The 21,456-nt window shown below is 42.3% G+C and overlaps 1 protein-coding gene across 4 annotated transcripts in view; it reads right to left on the bottom strand.

Annotated features, from left to right (window-relative positions):
- Positions 1–9,858, bottom strand: part of NUF2 (NUF2 component of NDC80 kinetochore complex) — a 29,557-nt gene extending 19,699 nt beyond the window's left edge. For 2 of the 4 annotated variants that reach the window (XR_008293049.1, XM_015061628.3), the window contains exons 1-5: positions 9,716–9,858; positions 6,263–6,411; positions 4,948–5,022; positions 3,906–3,982; positions 3,333–3,394 (exon numbers count right to left, since the gene is read on the bottom strand). Coding sequence is in view for 3 of the 4 variants with exons in the window: in XM_015061628.3 (XP_014917114.3) it covers positions 3,333–3,394; positions 3,906–3,982; positions 4,948–5,022; positions 6,263–6,385 (337 nt within the window). In the remaining variant the exon portion in view is untranslated. Of the gene's footprint in view, positions 1–3,332; positions 3,395–3,905; positions 3,983–4,947; positions 5,023–6,262; positions 6,415–8,743; positions 8,899–9,040; positions 9,151–9,715 lie in introns of those variants that run through there. The other 2 variants (XM_053209176.1, XM_053209177.1) reach the window with 2 other exon arrangements.
- Between the last annotated feature and the right edge of the window lie 11,598 nt (positions 9,859–21,456).

The raw sequence follows: 21,456 nt of genomic DNA, 5'->3' as shown, positions 1-21,456 counted from the left end.
AAGTGGTTTGGATTATGAACTTTCATGTAGGAAGAGTTGCAAATGCCTTGGGAATTGGAGCGGAGAGGCCCCAGAAGACGTGGGATGCTAGAAGGCGACGTGTCTAGTGGAAAGGTAGACTAGGGAAAGAAAATCTCTCACGCCAGTGAGGAAAATGTCAGGTAACACTGTCTCTTAGCCTTATCTCTGGCAAGAAGACAAACACTGAGAATTCTAAACCCGGAGCCGACTACCATAGGGATTTCCGGTTTGAATTCAACTATATATGTGGTCTGAAAACTACCGAAATTAGGAATTAAAAAGTGATCTTTGTCCAATGATAACCCCGGAACAACTGCCAAAGGCAAAAAAGTATCTCAGGAGGGATGTGGCCTCAACCCCAGAAGCAGAAGACCGCAGGACTACTCTGTTAAAGACAGACTGTTGAAGACAAGCTTAAATTTACACTCCTAAGGCACACGTGCATGTGTACATGAGTGCACACACACACGCGCGCACAACACACACAGAAGAAACAACCTGTCATCAGTGTGTAGGATGCAGCTAAAGCAGGACGAAAGGGAAATTTATAGCACTAAACACCTGTATTAGGAAAGAAGAAAGCTGTCACATACATGTCCTCAGCTTCTACTTAAAAAAAACAAAACAAAACAAAACAAAAAACAGTGGGAAAATAAAGAGCAAATCCAAAGAAAGCATGAGAAGAGAAGGAATAACACTAAGCCCAGAAACCAATAAAATAGAGAACAGAAATAAAATACAGAAAAATCAATGAAATCAAAGGCTGGTTCTTCAAAAAGATAAAATTGATAAGCCTCTAGCCAGACGGGTCCGGGAAAAACAAGAGTGAAAAAGAAATGATAAATATTAGAATGAGACAGGGGACTTCACTACTGAGCCCAGAGACTGTTAAAAATGATACAGGAAAATTACGAACAACTTTATGTTAACAAATTGCCAACTTAAATGAAGTGTATAAGTTCCCTAAAAAGGGGAAACACCAAAGCTCGCTCAGGAGGTTGGCAATAAACCACCATCATTTGATATTATCAGTGTTCCAGATTTTTCCTATTCTAATAGGTGTGCAGTGTTTGGTCAACTGATTTTTTTACAAAAAGTGTTAAGGTTAATTCCATGGGAAAAGAATAATCTTTTCAGGGGCGCCTGGGTGGCTCAGTCGGTTAAGCGTCCAACTCAGCATTTCGACTCAGGTCATGATCTCACAGTTCGCGGGTTTGAGCCCCGCATCGGGCTCCACGCTGGCGGTGCAGAGCCTGCTTGGAGTCTCTCTTTTTTTCTTATTCTCTCTGCCCCTCCTGTGTACTCTAAGTAAATACAGAAACTTTAAAAAAAAAAAAAAAGAATACTCTTTTAAACAAGTGGTGCTGGAATAATTTGATGAGTATATGCAAAAAAGGAAAAAATATGAACCTTGACCTTACACAATATATAAAAATTCAAGCATTAAATAGTAAAAGCTAAAACTATAATATGCTTAAAGCAAAATATCTGAGTAAATCTTAGCAACCAAGATTTTTTAATAGTACACACAAAAAACTGGTTTTATGAATCATAAAAGAAAAAATTGATCAATTAGAATCATAAAATTAAAAAGGCAAGTAATAGACGGACAGAAAATATTTGCATAATACATATCTGGTAAGTTATGTATTTTCATATCTGAAGAAGCCTTACAATTCAGTAAGAAAATTCAAAACATAATTAATTAGTTAATTAATTAAACAAACAAACCCAAGCAAATGATTCAAAAAGACACTACACCAGAGAAGATACGTGGATAGTAAATAAGTATATGAAAACATGTTGCTATTAGTCATCAGGGAAATGAGAATTAAAACCATGAGATAAAACTACGTAGCCACTAAAATGGCCAAAATTAAACTTTTCTGATACCAAGCAAGTCAGGAGAGGATATGGAACAACTGAAATGACCAGATGTTGCCGATGGTGCGATGCCGCCACTTTGGCGAACGCTTTGGCAGTTTCCTAAAACAGTATGTATTTGCCCCATGAACCAGCATTTCTACTGCAAGGTATTTACCCAGAGAAATGAAAACACATGTTCTTACAAAGACTTGTAACCTAACGTTCCGAGCAGCTTTGTTCAAAACGGCCGAAAATTGGAAACAATTCGAATGTCTCTGAACTGGTCCCTGAGTAAATCATTGGGTAAATAAGTTGTGGTTTATACTTTCAAGAGAATATTATTCCAAAATAAAAAGAAACAAAGTACTAATAAATACAATTAACATGGACGAATCTCAAAAGCATTCTAAGTTGAGGAAGCCAAATGCAAAAGGCTACGGATTATTTCATTTACATCAAATGTTAGGAAAGTCAAGAAACTACAGTGACAGAAAGCAGCCCAGCAGGCGCAAGGGAAGGGGCGTCGGTCAGAAGTAACCAACTGCAAAGGACCTGAGAGAACTCTCGCAGGGTCATCGAAATCTCTATACGTGACTGTGGCAGTGGCTATACAACTATATACGCCTGTTAAGATTCACTTAATTATACATTTAAAATTGGTGAATTTGTATTTTGTGTAAATTATACATTGATAAACAAAACAAGAAATTACATCAGAAAGAGGAAAAAAACACAGTTTTAAATGGCACACTGAATCTCTTGCAACATAAAATAACTTGACATAGAAATATCAAAGAGTCAGGGATGCCTGGGTGGATTGGCCGGGTAAGCGTCTGACTACAGCTCAGGTCATGATCTCCCAGTTCTTGGGTTCAAGCCCCACACCAGCTTCGCACTGACACTGCAGAGCCTGCTTGGGATTCTCTCTCTCTCTCTCTCTCTCTCTCTCTCTCTCTCTCTGTCTCTCTCTCTCTCAAAATAAATAAACTTTAAAAAGTAAATAAACATATATCAAAGAGTCAAACGAATTAAGGACATTTAAATAGTTAAGAGAAATTGACATTTTAATCTAATATCAAGGCTATTCTTAGAAGTGCCAAAAGATATTTTCTTCATGGTAAAAAGTAATTGTAACATTTGATAAAATTGGTATGAAGAATCCGCTATGCAATATCACAGCTTGTATATTACTCATAAGCTTATTTTCAATTTACAGAGTGTTTTTTAAATGTAAGGAGTTAAGAAAAACAGATCAAGAAAAGAGCTTTTCTGCAGATCTACAAAAGAAAAAATTCCAGTCATAGGATATGAAAAAATTCATCCTTAAGAATGGGATACACTTTCTACAGCCAATTTCCTACAGTTTTTTTTTTACATTTATTAATGGAAAGATAATATATGAGATTGAAGTCAGATATTAAAAACTGTTTCAAATTCCCACTTACTTGGATATAGGATATCAGCAATCTCAAAGTCATTCACCCGACAGATGGGCAGAAAGGAGTCCCTTGAAGACGAAGGAGAGAAAGAATATCGTAAATTATATACAAACCATAGGACATAAACATTTCATTTTCAGAGAGCTCTCTGGAGATGTTTCCCAACGTCAAAAGACCAAGTCAGAAGCCCACTACCGTGCATAATCCTGCAGTACAGAAACCTATGTTTTCTGCACACTATACGGGTATTCATGCCATACCAAGGTATAAAATACCAAGGTATAAATTCTAATAAACAACACACACTTAGAGGTACTAGGACTCTTTAAGAACTCAAAACACTCCCAACAATTTTAGATTCACAACATCTCAAAACTTCCATCGCAAGCAGGATTCAAAGTGCCACAGAGGGAGGCAGTTAGTTCTATCCAGGGGAAAGTCTGCAATTTTGAATGTACTGGTGGAGTGGAGAGGGAGATGATAGAAATTCTTTCTCCAAGAAACCCTGTCATTAAGAAAGCTTAATGTAATGCACATGTGAATGTAGGTAGTCTAAGAAAATAAAAGCACTTTACTCACAGATGAATAAACAAATTGCTAACTGGCAAGAAGCCTTCCATGATATGTGGATACATGACTTCTGAGTTCACGGGCATCTAGATGTGACACATCACAAAATCTAAGTTATACACTCATTAGACAAAACGAGAAAAATCTTCAACCTCAAGATAATTTTAATCATAAGTTAAGATTAAAATAATCCTATTATCATTAAAAAAATTTTTAAATTCAGCCAACAATATAGATCCTAGCACAAAACTAGAGTTGTTGCTAATATTATAATGCTAGGTTCACAGCAGGTGCTCAGTAAAGATGTTTCAAATGAATGAAACAATGGAGGGGTAAGGCTAGCACTTATTAGATATCAGGAACTAGGCTAAGCATTTTATACATATTCTTTTTTAATTTTCACAAGAACCCTAGGACAGGCTAGGACATATTCTTTTTTAATTTTTACAAGACCCTATTTTATAAACAAAGGAACTAAGCCTTAGCAAGATTTCATAGCAAATAAGCAGCAAAGCCTTTGATTTTTAAACAACTTGTAATCATACTGGTGAGATTCTAAAGATACTACATTTTTAGTTAAAACTTCAGATAATGCCCTGAAGATGTAACAACGACAAAATTAAGAAAAATGACCTTTCCTACTAGAAATACCTAATTTGCTAAAAGCTCAGTTGCCTCATTTCATTTTTTCCCAATCTTAGTGCATATCTTCTCCCCTATTTTGGGAGTCCTGCCCCGGAAGAGAACAGAATCTGTGAAGAGTCTGCTGTCGTTCATTATTGTCTCTGCAGACCAGTCCGTACGTCTGTGAATACCTGCACAGCATCGAGGAGTCGTGCCATTTAAGTCTTTTACTTCTGTTCTTGTCTTACTAAGGCTATCAATATAAGCCACTATTATGCCTAAGATCTTCTGTGGGTGACATTAATTTTACATAAGCCTTTGACTTTGTTAAAAACAAAGTCAAGAACTTCTTATTCTGAAACCAGCATGCGATGCGAACGAGAGAAATACAGCAAAAGAACGTAATTTTGCCTCATCTTAAACCCACCATGTAAAAATGCTCCAGTCGAATCCCATACACTATTTGCAAGGCTCGCATGTAGATCATGTTCAAGACTTCGGGCTACAAGAGAAAAACAACTGTTCACACTCGGATGCGTGACTGTAACACTGTGTCACTATCATCGTCACCATCCAATATTGTCACCACTGGATGCAGAGAAGAAAAGAGAAACAAAATGGCTCTACTGCCCTTGAAATATTCAATTTTTCCAAATTTTAACAGACTTCTACACTTATCAGTCTGTTCAGATGTAGTAGGTGGTGAATAAGATTATTTGTCTAAGCTTCGGAACAGAATGAGAGCAAGTATATTCAATCCAACCCAATCCAATCCAAGCAATCCATCCACATTGGGGAAGAGAAGAAGGGTTAGTCTTTCAAAACAGATTGCAGACATGTGGCAAAAATTAAAGCACACTGAGGGTGGGGTGTTCTTTTTGTTTTTTAAACAAAGACCATGGGCAAACTCAGTTCATGCTCTAGATGTTAAGGTTTCCCGAGATGTTAACAGTTTAAGTGAACACCATGACCTTGGGGATATAAACTTAACAGGGTAGCCTGGGATTTTTTAAATGTTTTCTAATACAGTAGTTGCCAAACGCTGGCCTGTAGAACCTGTTCCATATACAAGTTCATTTATTGGGAGATTATTCATTCCCTTTTAAAGAATTAAAAAGGCACTGAGGTCACCAAGTTTGAGTTCTACATCATTAAACCAGGTTTTATTATGTTATCACTTCAAGACCAACACAGGAAAATGGAAGGAGACTCTGGGATTTTCGGTGACACATAAATAGTTCATTTTTGCATTTAATAACTAAAGAAATAAGAACGATGCCTGTCAAAACAACTCAATCCCCCCTTGGGGCACAATGCAAGAAAATTAATCTGCAAGCTTCCAAAGAGAATTGTTTCTAAACAATTTTTTTGTGGTTGGAAACCACCTGGAATAGGTTCCTTCAAGCCCTACCAATAAATAATGCACTCAGACCACCACTCCAATAATAATAAAAAATTTAATATACTTCAATACACTTATGATTTAGAAGGTTTGTTGTTTTGTTTTTTTTTTAAGAAAACTACCATATTAAAGAATTGAATTCCTAATGGAAATGTAGAAGTCACCCCAGATACAGACTTAACATTATTTTAAAATTACAAGAAGTGAGAGATTGCTTCTGGATTAAAATGACTGGCTTACATCAAAAGGTAGCATACACGCCCTTCTCCATAAACACTGCAGACCTAAGTAGTTTCATTTGTATTTAAATGCCATCACCCACATGCAAATCACATATTACCTTTGGATTTGGATAAAGATCATTCTTGGAGAGGTTTTTACCATCAGCTCCTGTTAAGATTTTGTTGCGAATATGAATCACAATCTCCGCTACATTGTATCTGGGGAAAGACAGAGTTTCCATCCTGGGAATGTCCTGCTAGCCTGAGTCTGAAGGAAGAAAAACAAAGATCAGTAACCTGGCAAGAGCAGCTGATCTCTTGATCCAGAAGCTGATAAACAGGAGTAAAATTAACAAGCCGAGGTTGAATATTCATAGTAGTGATAACTATCATCAAACATCCCAGTAAGAGAACACAAATGACATATATATTAATATCCTACATCATACATCTGAATTATAAATGTGGATATACGGATACTAAAATGTCTTTTATTCTGAAATGGCACCATCGTTCTCTAAGTTTCCTAACGCTGTTCTCTTTCATATGGGAAAGAGGACTTTGCATGAATATACCTGAAAAAGCATGTTTTTTTTCTTTTTTAAATTTGGGGGGCATGGAGTTTAACAAGTTTGGTCCTGAGAATTATTCTTCAAACCAAGATACAGAGGCAACCCTATCAGCAGAAGCTGTATATAAACAGTAGCAACAGAGGGCACATAATAAAACCGAACTCTGACCTTACATTCTATGCAATGTACACATAGTGAGATGGGTAATAAGATTTAAGATGCACATAGGAAGAGAGAGGGGAAACAATAAAGGAGGAATAGAATGCTGTAACTGGTAGGGATTCCAATCACCAGAGAAGAGAACTTTAAAAACAACAACAAAAACCACTTTCCCCTCAGGGCCCTCAGAGGTACTCCCGCCTGTGCCCCTAGATCAGTAGTTCCCACAATGTCGCCCCCCCCCCCCCCCCCGCCCCACTGGGGGGACATCTGTCAATGTCTGAAAACATCTTTGGTTGTACAGACTGGAGTGGGGGCGCTACTGGGACCTATGGGCAGAGGACCAGCACGATGCTGAACAACCTAGTGCACAGGGCAGCCCCCACAGCAAAGAATTATTCCGTCGGATTGTCAATACTGCTGAGGTTAAGAAACTCTGCCCTAGAGCCTTTAACTGTTCTAACGCCTGCCACAGTGTATTGGGATTGTGTTTACAGAACTGACACTACACTTGGAGCCCCGGTAAGCCAACGCTTTTTCACTTTCTTCGTATTTCTAGCTGCGCCCAGGAGAACAGCAGTAGTGGTAACACAGCAGGAGGAGCACCCAAGAGCAGCCCCTGCCTCGGCCACTCAGTTAACAACACCCGGTTTATTACATACGGACCCACCCCCCCCCACCCCCCCGCTGCTCTGTAAGGCAGTAGCGTAACTCAAGAGATCCTGTGTGGCTATGTTCAATTTTGCAAACAAACTGAAATGACCCACAACTCTGGACACCCAATTCTTTAGGTTCCTAATGTTTCTTAGAACACTACAGTTAAAAAGCAGCTTCGGTAATTTGCCTCAACTCTGATAAACGTAGAAAGCCAATCTGAAAGACCATTGGCAAGTAACTTCCCACTTCTGCTTGAACACGTGCAAACATCACAAACTTCACTAACTCTCAAGGCAACTTCTTCCCGCTTCACTATGGCTCTAATGATTAGATAACTCTTGGGCAGACTGTGCAGAAATCTGTGCGTTGTAACCTTCACCCACCGGTCCTCTTTGCAGTCAGTGCAGCTACAAAGAGCATGTTCATCTCTGTTTACATGACCAGAGATGGTGGTCCCTGTTCAGCCACCTCTTCTCTAAGGTTAAGCATGATGTAAGTATAGTCGCTCCTCACACAACATTACTTTGGAGACTTTACCGTTCTACTCACTTTCCTCTAAAACCAACTATTTTGTGGTCAATGTCTTCTTAAAATCTGATGCTTAAACTGAACACGAGACTCCAGAGATGGTTTGCTGAGGGCAGCATATCAATACAGTGACCCTGGCCACTGCTGCTCTGGTCTACCGCTGTAGCACTTACTGTCTGTCTGTCTGTCTGTCTCTCTCTCTCTCTCTCTCTCTCTCACACACACACACACACACACACACACACACACAATCAACTAACAACTCCCAGAACTTCTCCAATGTGACCCACTTTTATGAAGCCAGGACTTCTCCATGTTTTTCTTAGAGAAACCTTAGGCGAGGATTTGCACTTCGCATCACTGACCTTCGTAAATTCAAGCTTTCATTCCATAGCCTGCATCTTTCTGACTCCAAATCCTGACACACCTCACATATTAGGTGTCCTTTTCAGCATAAATACACATTCCACATTTTCCTCTAAATCACAGATTTAAACACCAACAAGCTACATCTGGATCAAAGATCGTCACGATAGAGAAAGAGTAGGTGTAAAATACCTTCATAATCATTGTCGCACATCCTTCTCCTCTCTGCCTTGCACACTCTGTTATCAGATTAACCCTTATAAACATCACATGCCTCAGGTAACATCGTTACAAAAATACTTCAATTACCCTACCCACGGCATAAATTCAAATTTTAGCGTTGGTTTCTGAAACCTTCCAATATGTAGTAACTCAATGACTTTTCTGTTTCACGTTGGTCTCCTCCAAGATGTTTCCCAAACTCCCAGTGCTTCTTTTTGGAATCATCTGCCATTTCCAATTTCAATTTCAGTTCCAATTCTTTTTTGGCCGGTGGGGGGAAAGGCTTCCCACCTACACCGTCTGAGCTCTCTCCTGGGATAAAGCATACAAATGACCTAATAATATACGTAGAGTGACCCTCAGAGAGCTTAGCAAGGAAGCAGAGATTATCTGCTAATGCTCCCTCCGGTTTCTTATGTATTTGCAACACCAAAGACGCTGGGCCGAGTAGACGTTGGCAGAATACCTCTTAAATTATACACACTTCGTTTTGCTAACACAAACTAGTTCATGGAAGTCAAAATTCCGGGAGGCAAAGGCGATAAACAAAAACAAACAGAAATGACTCTCAACCTCAATAAATTAAGTACTGTAAAAAGTTTCCCGAAGTCGTTCAGAGAAAAGGATCGTCCCACGCAGGCACAGTGCCATACATGTACGACTCTTTCCCTTCGACGTTTGGGTTTAGTATGTACGTTTGCCTTTCTTGATTTTGTGGGTAAGCGATGTGTGAGCAACGGAGATCTGCAGGAAGTTGATGAGCATCTCAACCCTACCGCCTTCTAAATAAGTGGATTAACAGTACATATAAATACAAGCTGCACATGGCCAGCTTCAGCTCAAGTGTCTTCTCACACAGTCTACGCGGCACCAGACAATACTCGTTCGTTTCGTAGGAACGGAGCCTAGGTTGTTTCTGGGACCAACGCCAAATCCAAAGAGCCCCCACCTCCCGGGGGCTGGCTTCTCCGGCCTCCTCCCCAGCGCTGCGCGCAACGAAAACACTGCCAGGCCCGGCGTCCGGGCTCCAGTCCTCCCGTTCTCCCGTGTCCGTTCGCGTTCACTTACCGCGCCAGCCGCCCGCGGGAGAGCAGCGAGCCCCGGGAGGTGCTGCAGGCGAAGGCAGAAGTCGGCCGACAACAACCGTCGACGCTTTTCAAACTTGCCGCCTCCTCCTGGAGGTCCCGCCCCCTCCGCCCAGCCCACTTCCTGCGCGGCGGCCGCGCCGGGTGCCCGTAAGGCTCAACAAACTCCAGGCGGGCGGGGCTTGTGCTGCGAAGCGAGCGCGCCCGACTCCAAGCGGAACCCTTTTTCGCGGCGTCGGCGTCCAGTCGGACCTGGAGTCCGCAGGACGTGGGGCGTCGCGGTTCGCCGGAAGGGTCGGGCGTTAAGGGGGTGGGGTGCTGCGGCCTTCCCCCGGACGTTTGAGAGCGTCTGGGGCCCAAGGTGAAGAGCAGAAGCCAGCGAACACGTCCTAGAGTCTTGAGCCAAGCTCAGAGTGAGAAGGGAGAGGATGTAGGGCTCCTCGTGGGGCAGGCTCAGTCCCAGGGTGATGATAATACCGATGATCTGATATTGACCGTGAGCGCACGCGTTCTGTTAGGCCACATTAAAAGGGGGGAAGGAAGAAGGGGCGAATAGATGCTGTCATCAGATGAGGGATCTGAATCAGAGACGTTATGGAGCTGGCCCAAGGACGCGCACGGTAGTCTGTGAGTAGCACGGCCGGTATCCTGACACAGGCCCCCTGATCCGGCGTTGGTGAGCACGACTTCGAGAGGTGGATGGAACCCACGGATACATCTGGTCAAAGCCGTTCACCTTTGCCGACAGGCGAACGGGGGTTAGCAGTGATTTGTACCAAGACAGTAAGCGGCACTGTCTGGAGCAGAACCCAAGTCTCCCGATTTTAGCTCCTCCCTCCCTCCGTGCATCTCTCCATAGAAGCCAGGCGCTGCAGGTGCTTCCCAGCACCAACTGTTCCCCAAACGTGCCGGTCCCCCAGTGAAGGGCACTTCATACATGATCACAAGCCAAGAGTGTTGCAGACTGGACTAGTTGTCATTGGAGAGGTCCTTAAGTTTTATGGTGGTTTGGGACACGGAGAGGCCATAAGACCCGCGTCTGACTGCAGGCAGGGTAGAGTATTAGCTGGTGAGGGTCGTATGTTGGATGGGGAGTCTGGACTGAATAAAGTGAAAACGCTGAAAATCTTGTGTTGGAAGTAGACGTTCTGGTGCTTGGTTGTGCGTATTCATAGAGAAGTCTATACCGTTTCGAACAAATACATTCCATATTAAGTAGTTGAGGGCTAATTTTCCCCTATCTAAGCCCATGTACTTAGGTAAATCTCAAAGTCAGACTTTAGTAAAACTCAAAAGTAGGTTAGGAAAATAGAATATTAGAGATCTGAGAGAGTCAGTGAGGAAAGGAGAGGAAAACGACCTTTCGTTGGCACTTGCCAAATCAAATTCATTACTTGTGCATACACTTCCTCTACAGGAGCACATCTCCTTAGAGGCAGGGGAAGTGGGGACACTGAAGGACAGAGAGCACAGGTCTGGAATCAGAAGTAGCTGGGTTTCAATTCCCAATCACACTACTTACTACTACCTATGTGAACTCAGGCTAGTTGTTTAACCTAAGCTGGTCTCCACCTGTTCAAAAATGGAGATAACCTTCCTATTCAACGTACAGGGTGTCATGAAGATTAAATGAATTAGTTCATATAAAGTACCTGGCAGAACTGTGGGCCCTTGGGGCACCTGGGTAGCACAGTGGGTTAAGCATCCAACTTCTGCTCAGGTCATGATCTCATGGTTCATGGGTTCGAGCCCTGCGTCGGGCTCTGTGCTGACAGCTTGGAGCCTGGGTCCTGCTTCAGATTCTGTGTCTCCCTCTCTCTTTGTGCCCTCCCCCCTCCTCTCTCAAAAATGAATAAACATTAAAAAAAAAAAAAGAAAGAATTGTGGGCAATCAAAAAGTGTTAGCTGTTCTTTTGACTGATAGTATTTATACCGGTCCCTGGTAAAATATCTTGTAAATGGTAAGAGCTTAACAAAATGTATAAACTGTTGAGAGTCCAAATGAGAAAAGAGTCACCTCTGTGTAGGCCAAGAATAGAATGGACCCAATGGGGGAGGAAAAACTGCGGTGAAGGACGAGCAAGAGAACTCTACAGCATAACTGTTCAGTTGGGGGATAATTTTGTCAGAGCCGTGGCAATTTGATAGTTCTATTAGAATGAAAAGTGTGAAAAAGCAAATGGGTATTTATTAAAATCAACTCAGTTACAAGGGTAAGTGTGATTTTTTAGAAATTTGGTTGCCCAGGGGTGCCTGGGTGGCTCAGTCGGTTAAGCGTCCGACTTTGGCTCAGGTCATGATCTCACGGTTCATGAGTTGGAGCCCCGCATCAGGCTCTGTGTTGACAGCTCAGAGCCTGGAGCCTGCTTCTGATCCTGTGGCTCCTTCTCTCTCTGCCCCTCCCCCGCTCATGTTCTGTCTCTGTTTCTCAATAATAAACATTTTTTAAAAAGAAAAATTCAGTTGCCTGCCACTGAGCAGTGTAAGGTAGAGACTGGAAGGGTAGAAATCTCAGACTTTCTAGAGTTTTCATCATCCTCCAGAAAGACACTAACTACAGCAGACAATTAAACCTATAGCATTCTTTACAACTGTGGCATCTTGTTTTTCGGTACCTGTGTACCCTCACATGCTCTAATATCTGTTCTTTTATTTCATTATCCTTGTTAGCCCTCAGGCCATTGCCTCCCTTCCCAGCCTAAACTGCAGGGTTTATCAGCATCCAGACTCCCTGTGTCCGGTGCCTCTGACCCAGGTGCTGTCAAAACTACCCCTGAATGGATCCCACAAATCCCTACCCTGGCACCCTCGAGGAAATAATACACGGGGACAGATGACAGAGTCTTGGTCTCCAGCTTCAGCTCACCTCTTGATTCTTGACACGCCTTTAATTTATCATTCCTCAGTTCCCCATCTTAACAGCTTTCAGGAAACTTTGTAACAAACTACCACTTCCCTCAACCCCTTCCCAGCCCCTACTTCTCTCTAGGAGGAGGGGGCCAGTGTGGCCAAAGAGGTATTTTTCAAGCAGTTCACACACATGCACGTTCACCTGCAGTTTTTATGCCTGTACCTTTTCTCATTTCCATTTCATGTTCCCTCCCTAGAGCGCAGAGAGATTGTGTGACAGACCTGTAAGGACTGAACAGACCTTTGAGTCACGTGATGGGGATGCTCAGCGAGACGATGGCATCCTGTAACGCAGGAGACTCTCTGTGGTAGCTCGTACTTTGGGTTAAAGTAAACCCCTTTTTTAAGTGCTGGGTTCCAAATTGTCACTCTGCTTTGTTTGGGGGAGATAAGTAAGGATGAGAAGGCGCTTCACTTGGTCTAGGGTGGTAGAAAATAAGTGAAATCCTAAGACTGGATTCGACTCCCTACTTGCCATCAGGCACCCATTCATGTGAACAGAGATCGTCTACGGGCCACACACATTTCCTGTAGTCTTGTTAACAGGGAAGTGAGAAAACTCAAGCCATCAGGCAACACATTCCTGCCTCTCCCTTTCCCTCCCCGCCATATGTACCTCCTTGCTTATTTCAGAAAATGAAATATACCACCTCCGCCAATGCTATATATCGGTGCTTCTCTTTCTAGACCTCTGGGCTACATGTGTTACCATAGAGCAGACAGACCCTCCTTGAAACTTAATTCCCTTTGCTTCCCTCCCTGTTTCTTGTACCTGCCTCCCACTTCTTAGCTGGCTCTTTCTCTGTCTTAACCAGTGTAAGTTCCAACTTGTTGTTATTGTTTTGTCTGTATCTTCTCCTTGGGATTATCATCCACTCTCACTTTTTTAATCCGTTTGCTCATGGAGCCTAAATCTATTGCTATTCCTGACTTCTCCCTTGAGATTCAGGCTTTTATTTCTGTTGGTTCACAAACGCCTTGGCTGGGTGTAACCTGGGTGTAACCAGACCCATACTTGGAGGCCTGGGGGAGATGGAAAAAAGAGGTGGGCCACTCCAGGTTGGTATGTAGCAGGTTGAATCGGCAAGGGAATTTACACACAAGGCTTGTCTTGGGTGGCCACAAGAGGAGTGGACCTCCACACTTGCCTGCCAAATCTTAACAGTTTATATAGAATCCTTCAGTCACATATACAATCCAGATGGCTCTCCACACCACATCACTGTCACAAGGCTGCGTCCTTGGAACCCCCTCTGGGAGGGGGGAAGGCAAGCTGGATGCACGTTCCAAGGACGGGCAGGGTGGGCGGTGGGGGGAGCCTCCAGTTGCCAGCGTCCAACTCGTAGGTCAACCAGCGGTCATGTCCTCCTGGTGACTCCTTCAATAATTTCTTTGCCTTCTAGATAGTTATATCGGGAGGGCACATGAGCCATTCCAAATTTAACTTGACCCTTTCATTTCAACTATCTCAGTGCTGTCTCTAGCCTTACCACCCCTGCCCACATCCCCAACTTCATCTTATAAGTAGCAGCCAGAATGATCAGTTTCAAATGTAAACCTGACCATTTCACTTGTCTGCTTAGATTTCTTCTGCCCATCCTTCTTCTCACCTCCAACATCAAGTCTTAACTCCGTAGCCTGGCTTGCTGGGACCTCCATGATCTTGTCACTATCTATGTTTCCAACCTCACCTCCCCATCACACCTACTTCCCGTTCATGAGGCTGTTTTATACTTTGAGACTTATTTTTGTTGACTCTCTGAACTATCCTGATTTCTTTGCCTGACTCTTACTTATCCTTACTTATTTTTCAGATGTCTTTCAAGAAGTTTTTACCTATTCCACAGTCTGAATTAGTTGCCTTGCCCCCAGCAATCATTTATTCATGCAAAAATCTTAAGCCCCTAATTTTATGCCAGATACTGAGCTAGATACTAGAAATAGAATAGTGAACAAACAAATGTGGTAAAAACCAATCTAATAATTGACCTGACCAATCTTATATTCTCATAGGGAAAGGAGGCAAGTAATAAAAAAAAATTTTTTTTAGTGCAGTTCAGTCTCACTGGCTTCATGCTTGCGAATATCTAGAAATTGGCCAGGTTAAATGTAGAGGTGGAGGGGAGGCAAGCATTGAAGATATAAGTAGCAACTCGTGTGAAGGCCCACGCATGAGAGGAGAGCACAGTCTGTCAACACAGATTGTAGACTCAGGGCTGAGGAGGTAAACAGGGACCAGATCATGAAGAGTATTCTAGTCATAAGGAGTTAGGACTAGTTAAGGAGTTTGGACTTCTTCCTAAAGGTGATGGAAAGTTTGAAGGTTTAGGTTTAATATAAACATGATTAGGTCTGTATTTTAGATGATGATTCTGAAATTTGTGAGAAAAATGGAATTCCAGATTGGCAAGGAAACCAGTCCAAGAGGGAGGGAAACCAACTGGGACATCAGTGTAGTAATCCAGAGAAAAGAAGAGGGCAGCCTGTCCTAGGGTATTGCCAGTGTAATGGAAATAGGTCTCAGAGGAATTTAAGAAGTAGAAGAGGCAGAACTTGATGACTGGTTGGACAAGGAGGGCAGAAGTATGAGAAAGCAAGGACAGAGTCTCATAAACAGGTTTTGGTGAAGACAAGAACTACCCTATTTACCGTCATATATTCATAGCCTAGCACAAGTCCATAGTTGTTGTAGATGCTTGATAAATGTCTGTTTAGCGAGAGTTTTCTGGCTCAAGCACCTGGATAAATGGGGTGTCATTCTCTGATTTACAGAGGGAAACTCATTTTGGGTGGTGAGTGGTGGTTGAGTTTTGGACCCGTCAAGCTCGAGATGCCTGTGGGAGATCCACATGAAAATGTCCAGATACATGGCAATTGGAAGAGATCAGTGGATTCTTTGCATACTTAAAAAAAAATGAAAGTTTATGTTACATGGAAATGATCTGTTTTGTGTCTGTCTCAACCACTTCACGGGGCTGGTTCTTAATGACTTGATTCCCTAGCACCTAACGCTACCTCCGGCACAATCTGAACACCCCGTTAACGTCTGTTGTTGAAATTAACTATTCCTTTTTAAACATGGTTCATCTGGGGCGCCTGGGTGGCTCAGCCAGTTAAGCCCCAACTTCAGCTCAGGTCATGATCTCATGTTTTGTGGGTTCGAGCCCTACGTTGGGCTCTGTGCTGACAGATTAGAGTCTGGAGCCTGTGTCTCCCTCTCCCTCTGCCCCTTCCCCGCTTGTACTGTTTCTCTCTCTCTCTCTCTCTCTCTCTCTCTCTCAATAAGCAAATAAACATTTAAAAAATAAATAAATGAACGTGATTCATCTAACAAAAGACAGTAGTAGTAACAGTAGTAGCCTCTGAGCAGGGAAACTGGGGGTCAGAGTGAAAGGTGGCTTTTATTGTACTTTGTTTGGTTCTTCATACGTCCCCCTCTTAAGAGGGCTTATATTTCTAAGCAAAATAAAAGGATGACCAAAAAAGTTGTCTATTCAATTTTTGTGAACTTTAAACTGAAAACAATATCTATGGCCTGATTGGTAGAAGGTAGGATAGTAATCCTACCTGAAATCATGACAGCATTTTTGACCAGATCACGTTGCCTAATTCACAAATTATTTGGCTGTATCATTGATGCCATTATTCAACCCACTTCTATGAATTATTAATAATATTCATTCATTTCTTAAAAACGATGACTCACCACAAATAGCAAGCTGAAGTGAAATTATGAACTCATGTTGCTTGAATGGCATCAGACAAAATCTTTGAAACTTCTTATTGTGAGGTGTAGACAGCACTTCCTACTGCAAAGGCATGTCATTGTTTTGTGCCTGCCTAACATTTCATAAGACAGAAAACAATGGGCCTCCTTCACCTGTCATCTAACCTCTATTGCTTGCCAACATTAGAGGTTACATCGAATATGCAAAACCCTTTATTTACAAGGGTTGGACTAGCCTTTGAACATTTTAACTGTAATTCTGCATGAGTAGGTAGAAATGTATAATGCTCTTATATTGTTTTGAACTACCATTTTAGTGCATGATTTTATAGGAAAAGTTGGGGCTGTAGGTCTACTGAAAAGGCACTAATATTTAAAGAAAATGCTAAATTCTAGGAACATTTTTGTATGCACGGCATATTCACTGGGTGGCGTGGTTGCATTAACGTTAACCTTACGCCCTTTGAAAGTTTTATTTCATTTTCTTTTACATGAGTCAACAGAATTAGAGTGATAAGCATCGCACACAATGTTCTGGGGGGGATAATTAGATTCTAAATTTATTGGCTTTAAAATACACGTTTAGAGTTCAGGCTAAAGAAGACAGAGGATCGAAGTCAAAGTAGCTGCTGCTTTTACTGCCTTTTTTTTTTTTAATTTTTTTTTCAACGTTTATTTATTTTTGGGACAGAGAGAGATGGAGCATGAACGGGGGAGGGGCAGAGAGAGAGGGAGACACAGAATCGGAAACAGGCTCCAGGCTCTGAGCCATCAGCCCAGAGCCTGACGCGAGGCTCGGACTCACGGACCGCGAGATCGTGACCTGGCTGAAGTCGGACGCTTAACCGACTGCGCCACCCAGGCGCCCCCTTTTACTGCCTTTTAATCGTTCCAGACCTATTGATCTCCTTCATTCCTTGGCTGTGTTCACTTTTGTTGGTGGATTTGGGAACTGAGCTGTGCATTTGCTATAGTGTAAACCTTATTTTTGTTATGGACTCAAATGGAATGTTTAGGTCGGAACCATAAAAGACATGTCCTTGGCTCATTTTTGATGAGCTCTAAACCAGATCCAAGGGAGCAAACACATAGTGTGCTACATTCTAACCCCTCTCGTGTCCTCTCCCCAACTTTCACACCAACATCTTGTTTTAACTTAGGTAATGTAGACTACCTTAGGGATTAATAGCCCAAACTAATTGGATACTGATAAAAATCTTTGTCCAATGTGACATTTTTTTTCAAATACAAATTTTATACCCTGGTATTTCCAATGTTGCTATTTTAACATCCTGTAGTAATTCCAGTTTTTTCAAGGGTGTTTATGAGAGTCGCAAGAAAAAACATTAGTATTAATGAATTTAAGAAACAAAACAGGTGAACGTAAGGGGAAAAAGAAGAGAGGAACACCAGAAAACAGACTCTCAACTGTAGAGCAAATGGAGGGTTACTGGAGGGGAGGCGGGTTGTGGGATGTGTTAAATGGGTGATGGGTACCAAGGAGGGCACTTGTGATGAGCACTGGGTGTCATATGTCAGTGATGAATTGCTAAATTCTACACCTGAAATTAATATTACACCGTATGTTAGCTAACTGGAATTAAAAAAAAAAAAAAACTTGAAAAACTATTAATAAATAATAATGTTAAAATGTAGCATTCATAACAAATTTTGGAAAAGAAAGTTACAGTGAGACCAATAGTAACAGTGTCACAAATCAGAAAACTCCGGAAAAATAGCTCTTGTGAAGAGCTTGTCAAGAACAATAGTTCTTGTATCGTGTTGTCATTCCTATGCTAGTTCCTTTATGCTAGTGACTTCTCTTATCTAGAGTAAGTCTAAGGGTGCCCGGGTGGCTCAGTCTTGATGTTGGCTCAGGTCATGATCTCATGGTCATGGAATTGAGCCCCGTATCAGGCTCCGTGCTGAACGTGGAGCCTACTTGGTCTCTCTCCTTCTCTCTCTCTCTGCCCACCCTCTAAACAAACAAATAAGTAAACCTTTAGGGTAAGTCTAATACACATTCTAGTTAGTGAACCCTTACAGGAAATCACTTCTCAATTGCAAACATCTTTTCATAGACCCTAATTCTGCTTTCTCTCAAGAAAGAGACTCCACGTTTTATCAACAACTTCTATGTAAGTACTAAGTAACAGTATTCTAAAAATACTGTTATCAAGCAGATTCGACCTGGTCAATAGAGTTTGGCCATATAAATTCAAAATTAATACTGAATAGTGTTCCCAGGATAACCCATTAAGACATTTCCCTTTCATACATCTTTTACTTGTGGTGTTCTAATATCAATAATTACTCAGATTCATAGAAGCTCTCCCAGGTTCTAGTCCCTCTCCGTGCACTACCTCATGAATGCTCACAGCTGCATGAAGTCGTTTCTAGGCCCATTTTCCGATGAAAAGCCAACAGTGTAAATCACGTAAGAAAACGTTAACAGTTTACGCATAGTCACGTATCTGAGAAAGCTGGGAACCAAAACTGGGCCCCGAGTAACCTAATAATAAAAGATCTGTCCATAGCTACTGCAACCCACTCACCCACCCACACACACACACACACACACACACACACACACACACACGCATCCAATGAGAGAGTTCCCCGGGGGGCGTTAAGCAGTTCCTTTGGGAAGGGTTTAGCCCATGGAACGTTTGACCTAACTAATTTGCCTCCTTGTGTTGTTAGAGGCCTTATGACCCTCTGGAGGCTTTTGGGTGGGCTGGCAGTCTCACAAGGGTATTCTAGGCCTTCAGAGGTGTCCTGTGTAGATATGTCTCATACCCAACCCTGTTCTTCCACAATTTGACACCTTCCAGGTCTCTCCCAGCCCCCGTTTCTCCAGGACCTACCATCTCTCCAAAGGGAGGAAAGTCCCAAGACCTCCCAGTCTCTTCCTTTGTCTTAAAAGGAAATCTCACTGCTTTAGCTGTTTGTTGATTGTCTCTTGCTTCTGGTTCTGTTCATTGACCTGCTGTCCTCCGAGGGTGGGTTTGTTTTCTTTTTTTTCCTGCAGTTAATATGAACTAAAAAAAAACACATTTAATAATTTATCCCCACCCTAAGAATTAATTTCCTTAAGAAAACCACTATTTTCTCTACATGAAAACTTCATGGTCATAGTATTTACATAATTTTGACCTTATTTCTTAGAAATAAAACAGCTATATTATGCTCAGAGATCACTCCTACCCGGAGTGACAATGAATTATTTATCTCAAAATCACTTTATTTCTCCCCTAACCAACCGCGGCAAGGGTGTAGTTGTGTGGGGGAATGAGGACATTTTATTTCACCCCTCTTATGTTTTCATTTTCGGCTTGGAGACAGAAAGCACAGTGCCAAACCACCTGCATGGTTAGAACTAAGACTCTAACCCCAGGATAAATCACACTTGGCAAGGACTGCAAAGATTTTGTATAGATTATAAATATAGTGATAATCACTGTCTGTCAACAGGAATTCATCGAACACTTCGATGTGTCAGACACTGTATTTTCAGAACCCCAAACTGGGGCAGATTACTGGCCAGTGCAAAATAATGTCTTAACTTTTTATTCTTCTCTAGGTGAGTGACAAGGGAAGACTGTTTCTCCTGTCAACGTTCCATTTCACTGCTGGTCACCAAATGTGTGCGTTTTTTTCCACACCACCTAATTCTCCAGTGCCAGCTGGGTGTCCTTCAATTCAATTCAGTTCTGACACCATCTGCCCGGGGGGGTTAGTGTCAGTCCCTAAGGGGCGCCTGGGTGACTCAGTCAGTTGAGCGTCTGACTTCGGCTCAGGTCATGATTTCACGGTTTGTGGGTTCCAGCCCCGCATCCAGCTCTGTGCTGACCGCTCGGAGCCTGGAGCCTGCTTCAGATTCTGTGTCTCCCTCTCGCTCTGCCCTTCCCCCTCTCACACTTTGTCTCTCTCTCTCTCTCTCAAAAATAAATAAACATTAAAAAATTAAAAAGCAAACAAAAAGAATTTTAAAAACTCAGCCCAAAGACTGCCCTACTTCAGATACCAGTCTCCAGCCCCAGGCTGTCACCCATGCTTCTGACCAACCAGCTATAAATTGGAGGTTCCATGACCCTTTCCTCAGGCTCAATAATTTGCTAAAATGGCTCAAAGAACTCAAGGAAAAACGTTTATTGGTTTATTATATAACAAAGGACATGATAAAAGATACAGGTGAACAGCCAGATGAAGAGACACACAGAACGAGGTCTGGGAATTTCTGTCCCCATGGAATTGGGGTACTATCTTCTGATATGTGGATGTGTTCACCTACCAGAAGCTCTCGGAACCCTGTAGTATTGGAATGTTTATGGAGACTTCACCACATAGGCATGATTGATCATTAACTCAATCTTTATCCCTCTTCTTGCCCTGAGAATGGGGGAAGGTCTATAAATTCTAAGCTTCTAATCGTGGCTTCGTCTTCCTGGTGACCAGCCCCCATCCTGAAGCTATCCAGAAGCCCACCACGAGTCATCTCATTAGAACAAAAGATTCTTCTATCACCCGAGAAATTCCAAAGGATTTAGGAGACCTGTGTCAGGAACTAGGCTCAAAAACCAAATATTAGAACAAAAGATCTTCCTAGTGTCCTTTTCACTGAGGTTATTATGACGGTTTCAGAAGCTCTGTGCCAGGAATGGGAGTGGGGGTGGAGAGAATATGCAGAGGAGGACAGACATCGTATATTTTTTCTATTATTTCAGTTTCCTTCTTAGTAAAACAGAGACTTTTTCTTTTTTTTTTTCAACGTTTATTTATTTTGGGGACAGAGAGAGACAGAGCATGAATGGGGGAGGGGCAGAGAGAGAGGGAGACACAGAATCGGAAACAGGCTCCAGGCTCTGAGCCATCAGCCCAGAGCCCGATGCGGGGCTCGAACTCACGGACCGCGAGATCGTGACCTGGCTGAAGTCGGACGCTTAACCGACTGCACCACCCAGGCGCCCCAACAGAGGCTTTTTCTAGATGGGTGCTTCCCCTCCACCAAAAAAAGACACAAAGTTCTCATTTCTGTTTCACAAATATGTTACGTTCCCCAACTATTTGCCACTTTGCCGATGTAG

This window comes from Acinonyx jubatus, chromosome E4, assembly GCF_027475565.1.
Source record: "Acinonyx jubatus isolate Ajub_Pintada_27869175 chromosome E4, VMU_Ajub_asm_v1.0, whole genome shotgun sequence".
Classification (NCBI taxonomy): domain Eukaryota; kingdom Metazoa; phylum Chordata; class Mammalia; order Carnivora; family Felidae; genus Acinonyx; species Acinonyx jubatus.
Note: the sequence above shows the minus strand (reverse complement) of the source record. Positions and strands in the feature narration are given on the sequence as shown.